Source organism: Nanorana parkeri, unplaced genomic scaffold, assembly GCF_000935625.1.
Source record: "Nanorana parkeri isolate BGI_ZX_2015 unplaced genomic scaffold, ASM93562v1 scaffold1863, whole genome shotgun sequence".
In the NCBI taxonomy this organism is placed as follows: domain Eukaryota; kingdom Metazoa; phylum Chordata; class Amphibia; order Anura; family Dicroglossidae; genus Nanorana; species Nanorana parkeri.
Genome location: NW_017308131.1, coordinates 161,246 through 171,162, shown reverse-complemented (window position 1 = coordinate 171,162; position 9,917 = coordinate 161,246). Strand labels below are relative to the sequence as shown.

General features: G+C 39.8%; 1 protein-coding gene across 1 annotated transcript in view; it reads right to left on the bottom strand.

The window, feature by feature from the left end:
• Window positions 1-9,917, bottom strand: part of LOC108799966 (alpha-2-macroglobulin-P-like) — a 77,807-nt gene that overhangs the window by 977 nt on the left and 66,913 nt on the right. Inside the window, exons 27-30 of the mRNA XM_018571916.1 lie at window positions 9,633-9,814; window positions 7,165-7,380; window positions 6,224-6,348; window positions 4,876-4,966 (exon numbers count right to left, since the gene is read on the bottom strand). Of these exons, the coding sequence (XP_018427418.1) occupies window positions 4,876-4,966; window positions 6,224-6,348; window positions 7,165-7,380; window positions 9,633-9,814 (614 nt within the window). The remainder of the gene's footprint in view (window positions 1-4,875; window positions 4,967-6,223; window positions 6,349-7,164; window positions 7,381-9,632; window positions 9,815-9,917) is intronic.

Here is a 9,917-nt window from a genome sequence, read left to right as displayed (position 1 = left end):
AGCCCTCTGTTCACACCACAGCCCCCCCATCTTCAAATCAGGAACCCTCCAACTTCACATCAGAAACACTTCCTTCACACCACAGCCCCCCATGTTCACAACAGCAACCCTTCCTTCACACCACAGCCCCCCACCACCTTCTAGACCTCAAACTGGGAGTCATCAGGACTCTACACCAACGGGCAGAGAAAATTCCCACCAGAAGAGAGGCCAAGATGAAGGAATTCAAACACCTCAGGAAGGTCCTTAAAACTTGGGGGTATCTAGACTGGGCTTTTGTCAAAAAAGAAAGAAGAGGGAAGAATGCCAAGAGTACCAGTGAGGGTGAAAAGCATGACAAACGGAAGAATTTGGTCATCGCATATGTAGCTGGGGTGTCTGAGAAACTCAGAAGGGTTTTAATCCTTTTAAGGACATCCGTTTCAGCTGCGGCGTCTCAGTAGCAGCTCGCGGTATACTGAGCTTTGGGTGACGGGAGGATGCTAGTTTGTGTCCTCCCGTTACCCTTCGGAGAACTATGGGGAAAAGCACTAACCCTATACTTCTCTTTTAAAGACCAAAGATAGGAATGTCTTTTCCACCTCTAAGAATGACAAGAATCACATTTATTGTACTGTGAAGGCTGAATAAACTACATTGGATTCTAATCTGAGTCTTCTTATTGAGTTGAACACTATCTGTGAATTATCACCAAGTAAGTAGGTTGTCATACTCTTCGTACATATGAGTCTCAGGAAAGTATGTGCAAATACATAGAGCAATGGCTTTTCCAGAATAACTGTGGTTATACTATTGGAACTATTTATTGCTCACATGCATTTGAGTAATATAGGTAAGTATATGGACGCGTGCACCCGCATGCAGACACTGTGGGACAGGAAGTGCCAGCAAGGACAGAGGAGTCAGCGCTGGATCGGAGACCGGCAGCACCGCTGGAGGGACAGATGAAAACATCAGGAAAGAAGAAGAAGAAGATCGGATTAAGAGGCATCAGTTAAGGTAAGTGCTGACATTAACATTGGGGGGAGGTAAAAAAAATGACTTTAATGTCACTTTAAGGTATTTACAGTATAAAGCAGCTGCTTGAGGGTGGTCGCGCTGCTAGGGGGAAGCGCAGATTTGTGGACTGATTTAATATTTCATGTTTGTAGACTAGTGAACACATTTTGAACAGGCTTATACATTCCCATTTGGAAACAATAATCTTAACTGCAAACAAGGCTACTTAGCAGAGCTTATTGATTTAAATGTAGGCATTCCATAGCTGGCAGAATATTCCTGTAAAAATAACTGATGTTTAGATACCATGCAAGATGTTATCACTTAATAGTTCCACATACCTGGGCTGTAGTAGTCATAAACTATAACATTTGCAGGGTGCAAATTGTCCACATGCTTTTCTTTTTTTACACCAAAACCAAAACTATGGGTTTCATGATTAAGCTGCAGAACAACAATACACAAAGATCAATAATAAAGTAGCAACCAATTCTCAGCAATGCGGCCTAAAACAAAGGGATGTCAGGATTCTTTACAAAATTGGGAAAGGTTAGAATCTGTTGCTTTGCTCTGTGGGCATCTTTGTTTTGCTGTCTGTGTACCCATTGGAGAGATTGGAGACCCCACACATTGCTCTAGTGTCACTAGGATAGGAACTGAGGAAAAAACATAAAAAAAAAGTGCTGACTCTACAATATCTAAATTATAAAAAAGATTAGCAGGCTTATTCACAAAAGGGTGAAGAGTTTGGAGAAGGCAGGAGAAGTGACCAATCTAGGACAATAGAGCTGAACTGGAAAGTGAACTGAATTGGAGAATGTTTCCAAATCAGCTATTTTGGCCTAGATTGTTCACTTCTCCTGCCTTCTCCAAACTCTTCATCCTTTTGTGAATAGCCCTGTAGGTGTTCTGACTTCACTGTGACCTTCTTGATCTGCAGGCACCATCTAGGTCAGTGACTCAAAGTAATGAAGTCTGAGAAAGATGAGCAATGAGAGACCAGAAAGGTACCTTGGAACTAGCCAACTAGCAAACAACAAGCAAAATAATAATAAAAAAAATTCCAACCAGATTCAACCAAAAATGGTTAGATTGGGATTCTGTTACATTTCACAGACAAGAAGAATCTTTCAGATGAGGTGAATATCCCATGTCTTTACAATGTATATGATAACGTATGTATGAAAACATATACATAAAAGCTTAGCAAACTCATATTTGAAGCTTAGATTTGTTAGGTCATCTCTGACATGTGGGGTCATCTGGGCAGAAACTCACAGAACAACTGAATAGAAAGAAGCATCACATGTTCATACACATGCTTCTACTAGTCAAAATAAAATGAGATACATTTCTCTTGAAAGTATTTGTCAGGGCAAAAACAAAACAAACATATGCAGTACATCTCTGTAATACATGGACAGTCCCCCATGTTTTAACCCTACTTACCCCAAGCAAGTATATTTCAGTGCCTTCAGGGGAAATATCTACTCTTCCCACAATGGATTCCTTCACAAGCTAAGTAAAATAAGAGTGTAACAGGCATCAGTTCCTTCTGTTCACAATGCACAACTCACCCTAACATACTCCTCCTTCCATTCACCCATAATGCAATGGGCATATAAAATGGGGAATTTAACTGTTTTCTCTACGTTTTGTGACCAGAATAATTTTTTTAATTTTGTCAATAGCCCAATTTTGTTTAAAATAACTGATTGCCATGGGAATTTGCCACAACATGTTAGGATGGATATGTTAGGGTATCCATATACATGACACACTGTTCCAGAAGATCATAATTTTGAAAAAAATAAGTGTGATCCCGTTATGCCGATCAGAAAATGTATGTGTTGAGCAGACACTGCTGATGCAGGTCTTCAATTGGATTGAAGAATCTAGTTTCCTTGTACCCAGAATTCCATCATTCCATCATGGTTGTAGATTACACATAAAATTCAGGTTTTCCCATTCCAAATGTTATGACCCGTAAACGAATCATTTCACATTTATAGGTATCCCTATACAATATCTTGGTGGACACACACTCTTTCTTCTCTCTTGAAAGGAAACTATAGGCTTTGTAAATCTGTTGGTATACATGGCAAATTCATGTGTAGCCAAATCTATTTTTAACTTTCAATAGAACAGGAAAGATTATAACCCCTGCCAATTTAATATTTGATGTTTCCATTGCAGTAATTTCTTTTTACTTCCTGTCTTACAGATGCAACAGGAAGTGAAATACATTTTCTAAAAAGTGAGAGAAATACCCTCTCAGACAGTTGTCACCAAATCAGGTGTCCACATTGGCAGATTTCCAATACATTCCTTGACAACTGTAAAATTTGGATTTTTTTATTCATTTCTGAAAGTGGTCACAAAGGCAACTAGAGAGGGTACTCTATCTAGCAAGGAATATAGACCACAATAATAAACCTGACAGAGGTTCTAATTTCTTTACCACTCTATTAAAAAAAAAAAAAAGTTTTAAAGTGACACTAAACTCAGGAGTTAAACCTTAAAATGTATTCAAGTACCTAAATATTAACAATACTGGACCTTATTTGTGTATCACTCGGCTGTAGATCCTCGAATCATCTCTGAATTCATGCTGACACTGTCCTTCGTTCTGGAGGGTGGCTACTTGTGTTCCCCATGGTCCCTGTGTGTGTTGTAAAGTAGTCTCCCCTCTAAGCTCTCATTTAATTAAAAGTGTGTTTTTAAGGTTTAACTCCTAAATTGTCACTTTAACTATTTTTGTTCTAAGTGTCCTACATTTTGGGCAGGGACATCGTGATACAGAACTGTAGGAGGCTGTAGGAGGAGCCAAAATAAATACTGCACATGAACTGTCCATTCAGGAAGAAAAGCTGTTTTAATATTGCATTGCCTTCCCCAGACTTAGCTATACTAGGGGTCATAACAACATTAAGGGCTTGTACACGTTATAACACATAATGACCTAATGCAATGCACCTCAATGCACATAAACACGTGTTGCAGCAGTCTGTGCTATACTGTGAACGGGCCCTAAACCTGAATCATGTCACCTGATTTTGTCTTCTACAGCAAACTGCTATATGTGCATATATTTTTTACCAATTACCCAAGAAATATATTTTTTCTTTCATTTCTACAGCCAAAGTAAAGAATCCAAAAGTTAGTCTGATTACCCTGACCTTGGCTCTGCAATAAATTATAATGGACCTTCTTCTTGTTATGACTTTGGCATGACTGTAGATTGGCATATATTTAAGTCTGGCCTGAGTTTGCTCTGCCACTTAAAGAGGAACTTTACCCATATCTTCAAAATAACAACAAAGGCACCTTTAGAAATGTTTAGTAACGACAATCTACAAACACATACTTCTAGATAATTGCATCTTTTAATTCTTTATATACCTTGTTTTTCTTTTCCTCTTCATTCTTCTCACAGTGGCCATCTTTACTAAGGGCAGATTAATCCATCTCTCTCTACTTCTTGGAACTCTGGCATATGTGACTAGGACATGTGACCATGCACATCATCTCAGGGGAGGAAAATGCCTTTCCCTGAGATTTTGTGAGATTACAGATGAGAATTCCCAGCAATGCACTGCTAATGTAGCCTTCCCAGGATGCAAGACTTGGGCACAGATTACATCCATCACTTTTGCCAAAGAGAATCAGGAAGTAGAAAAAAAAGAAATTGTAAGTAAAATAAAAAATAATGTGTTTGTTTAGCTAATTAATCTAAGATGATTTCATATCAGCATGCAAAGCAGCATGCTGATGTAATCTTTAGCCAAAGGGGGTAAAGGTCTGGTTTAACAATGAACTACGGTACTTCAAGTGATGATTCTCCACATCAATCTTGCATGTGTATGTGACACCTACCTGTTTAAAACTCGTTTTATAGGTAGAATGTCCTGATAGAAGTTCCACTTTAATCACAACCATTTGGATTTCAGGTTGTTCTCCCAAGTATCTGCAAAATACAAATGGTTTTAAGGTGAGTCAACTGCAGGTCATCAAAGATGGATCAAATTAAATAAACAACAATGCACCATATAAGAAGAGAACATTAAAAGTAAGGGCTCATTCATATGGGCGTACATGCCTGTAATAAGACCAGATCCCGGAAGGGACAGGTGCTGCGTGTAAGTGCATGCAGCAGCATGTTCTACCCTATGGAAGGACACGGCTGCATGCAATTACACACAGCACCTGTCCCTTCCGGCATCTGGTCTTTTTACGGGTATGCATGCTGTATGGACATGTACGCGCATCTGAGTTTGGCCCCAGGTCACAACTCCCAGGTTCACCCTGCTCGTGTGTGGAGAGTAGCCGTACACACAGGATACAGAGAAGGAAGCTGTGTACCAGGCTGCGCTAGCAAAGACAGGATGGACAGAGCAAAAGGAGATCCAGTAAACAGGCCAAAGGTCGGGGTGGGAAGCAGACAAACGTACACAACAAGCCGAGTCGGTACACAAGAGATCAGTCCACGGGTAGTCAGGTCTGGAACAAACACACGTATAGGGGCTCAGAAACAGAGTGTTGCTCAAGCAACCAGAAGATGGTCAGAGAGGGATTTAAATAGGGAGGCAGGACAAGAAGTAGCGGGAAGGAAGGTATATAAATTATAAGGTGAAGTGGGCAACACCCATGGTTGCTAAGTCAATGCAGCAAGAGCAGCGCACATGCTTGTAGAACCACATGTGCCAGCAGACCTACAGCAGCAAAAGATAAAAAACAAATGCAAAGGAGTAAAGCACAGATCAGCTCTGCAGATGATCTGTGACGCAAGATGACAAGTGCTTGGGCAAAAATGTAAAGAAATACAATGCTGGCCAATGTATATACTGTATACTGTATGTTTGATCTGGAATAATTATTGAAAAAAAGGTTTAAAACTTTAATACTAGTTTAAAGGTAATCCCTGAAAAAACAGTGAGATTACACAAAAAACAAAACAAAAAGTGGATTGTCCAAATGGTTCAGGATGACACTAAACTAAACTTCTTGCATGTCTGTAACCAGTCTTATCCCTGCCCCTCTCACTGACATCATCATGTACAGTGTAGGACATGTACCCACCACTAACCATGTTACCAGAACAGTCTTTTGCCCTGCTGCCACTTTTGTCCTGGAGCAGCCCCACCTCAAATACATTGCAGTATAAAGTTACATAAGCACAATACTGTGAGTAGGGTTAAATTATGCAGTGGAGGTTTCATCTCACCTGACATCCACAAGGACCTCGAACGTTGTCTGTGCCTCATGGCTACACACTGCTGGTTGGGTGGTTACATTAACAGAAAATTGGTTGTTGTGGTCATCAGGAAGAAGGTGGTAATGAAGATGGGACTACAAGTAGATAGGAAACCAAGAACCTCTTATACACTTTTTAAACTTTTTTTGTAATGCTCATGAAATTTAGTAAGAGAAATCAGCAGATACACGAGACTCAATTCACTAAAAAGATATGAATTACTTTAACCTTATTTGTCATGTTTTCTCAGTTTTCTGCTCTCAAAATGTTCTGTAGAATCACTTAGGACTGGAATTATATATTTTTCCCAATATGGGTATTTAAATGTTGAAAACATTATTTTATCTTACAAATTGTTATTTCACAAACACCTCAAAGGCTATTTTTCTTGCACTCCTCTATAGACAGCATAATGAAACTCAGAAGAATCAACAGGCTGAAGCTTGTGATATAATATCTGTGAATTGCCCAAAAATATTTATCTGACACATTTTATAAAGCACAGTTGTGTGTTTTTCTATTGACTTGCTTTGGGACTAAGAAGCAAGTAAAATGCCATTCATTTGAATGGGGTCAAATATTCAAGAAGAAGGAAACTGGCAAACTAATCACCAGTTGATATTACATATTGCTGGTTTCTTAAAATGTGCCACTTTCCAGAATTCCCAAACCTGAGGAAAGCGTAGCATGCACAGGTTTTCCTATTAATTGGTGCTGTGACATTCCACCGCTGGATCCCAATGGCTATACCGTTCTAATAAGCCACTTAGCTGCATTGTACAACAGCAGGATATCCGTAAATATATAGGTGTCTCTCTCTTCTCTTCTTCAAAGTTGTACTAAGTATTGCTTACGTGTTATATTTAAAAAATATGGATCAAGGCTGAAGGAAAGGGCAACATTCTGCTCACTTGTATGTAAACACAGCCATTTCCTTTGATAGAGGCTGTGTAAATCCCGGGGACTTTTGGCAAGTCTACCATTTGTAGGAGTAAGTTGTTTCTTTTGTCTATATGAATCTCTTTGTAAAATCCTGACTGTCCATCAATAGTCACAGTTGACTCTCCATTCCCGTGGCTGGTGGCTTTGGCATATTTAGCAAGAGCTTGAAGAGCTATTGTAGTGTCCTGTAACACAGAACACCTTTGTAAGAAATAAAAGCATTCTAATTTTTCTATACAATAAGCAATAGATAGACCATGGTATATAGTATCATAAATAAATACTGTTATTTTTGTTTATAATGAAAACATATAAACTGATTTCTAGTAATCACTTCAACAAACCTAACATTTAAACAGTATCCTCTAACTGCATACACCCTAAGTACCTCTATTATGAATGATACCATCCTCTGTGCACCCCAGGAGTCCCCAGGCACAAGACTTGCGGCTTTGGCAACCTACCTCCCCACCCAACCTTAATCATCCAATAACCCTAAGTAAGCATCTCTCTTTTGAAATAAAGGTAATATAATAGATGTAGGCATCTACAGATTTGCTATGCTATAGGGATCATTTAGAAATGTTATTTGTGCGCAAGCAGTGTCCTGTTCTCCTTTCAGGAGGCTCTAACATGAAGGAGCCCTGCCTCTACCAAGATGGATGCCCCCATACGTAAACAGTGCAGAACATGCATGGTAAGCCAGTAATGGGGGAAGATCAAGTGTAGGGAGACCACAGGACAATACTGGTGACTAGTCCTTGGCCCTCTGTCTGCATTCTGTTGGACAAAACATCCACAGTTCAGTTCCTCTTTCAAGAAAAATTGAAGTCAACTTAAAAACAGGGCAAATGCTTTTAAGTTTGCTTTAAAAGGTTGTATTGCCATTCTATAATACCTTGTAACAGTTGGGAAGCTAGACATTCTGACCCCTGGGGCAAACTATCAGAGTTGCTCCCCCCCCAAAGGAGAAGTTTTCCATCCACACACCCAGTGGCACACCCCTCCTAAAGTGGCACCCAGGGCACACGCCCCCTCAGCCCCTCCCCTAGCTTTGAGCCCGCCTTATAGTGCTGTTGTTTTTCCCAGCACAGGCTGCATATTATAAGAATAGGCTGCATCAAAGTATTGCTGCTCTCTATGCCAGAACAGTTGTATCTGTGCAATGTTAAAATATACACTGCACCAATCAGCAACATTTACCAATTGGTGTCTAGATGCAGGCTACCATTTTAGCAAATGATGTGGCATGCTTAACCACTTAAAGTGGGTTCACGTATATGTACATCCTCCGCCTGAAGCAGTTATACCAAGAACACAGCTGCTGCAGCCGTGTTCTTGGTATTGTTTTAAACAGCCAGCAATGGCTGTTAATGTACAAGCAATCCGACTCATTTGTACAGAGCGGCGTTGTGTGGCCCCTACCCACGGTGGGCCTCTCCTCTTCAGTCGGAGAGAGATCAGTAAGCTTCTAGCTGCTGATCTCTCCTCCGATCACTGGACCAGGAAGTGATGTGTATTACATAAATTCCGGTATCAATGTTTACATTCTCTGGCTCTTAGAGCCAGGAGAAGAAGCGGGTGAACCAGATCTTTGCTTCATCAGCTTCTTTGGGGTCCCTAGGTGACATTAGGGGTCTGAAAGACACCTGATGTCTCCATGAAGAAGACCTTTTTGCATCATATTTGCTATTACATAGGGGGCTTCTTAGCCCTCTATGTGATAGCAATAAAGTTAAGTGTAAAAAAACATAAATACAAAAATTTAAGTAACACATTTTTTTTTAAATGCAATTTTTTTTTTTAAAGTCCCGCACATACAAACGCAAACAAGCGTCCCATGCACCTACGTGCAAAAACGAAAATTGCGCCACACATGTTACATATTGCTGTGAACGTCATAGTGAGAGCATTAATTCTAGGGCCATCAATCATTGCTAGCACTAAACTGATTAGCAGTGAAGCTTTTAAAGCATCGCCTATGGGAAATTTTGGGTATTGTAGTTTTTTGCGGTTTCACGGGTGCAGGCAATTTTAAGGCTTGACATGTTTGATATCTATTTACATGACGTGACCCCATCTTTAATATTTTACCCCCCAAAAAATGTGGTATTATATCCTGTTTCTGTGCACTAAAATAATTTTAGTGTATTGTATCATAAAAATACTGGTTTGATAAACATTTTCTCAAATACCATGCAACATAAAAAATTGCAACTAGCATTTTTTATTCTGAAGCTGTTTTCTAGACAAAAATTCTGATTTTATCATGTGTGCGCAAATAGTAAGAAATTGCTCCAGACAGCAAGTGCTAACAAGAGGATCTCATCAAAAAAGAAACATTTCTGTACAAAGACAAGGAATCCTCACAGTACACGTTTGCATAGACGTAATAGTTAGTTAGAGGGAATACGATACTGAAAAAATAAGATATAACCTGAGAAGAGAAGTAGCCACCCATTAGGTTTTGTTTTGAAGCAAGCCAACGGACTACATCAGCGCATTCATCAAGTTCTTTGTGAGTAATTATCTTGTCCGAGAGCAGAGCCAGGATCACATATGCAGATGTTTCAATATCTCCGTGACGATAGCCTACACCTTTCCAATGCTTCATTCCACCTGAATGAACATATACAATTACAGTTAGTACATCTGCCCTAAAGGATATTGTAATTCTGTCCCTTTAGGTTCTTATGCCAGACACCACCCCCCCCCCACCAAC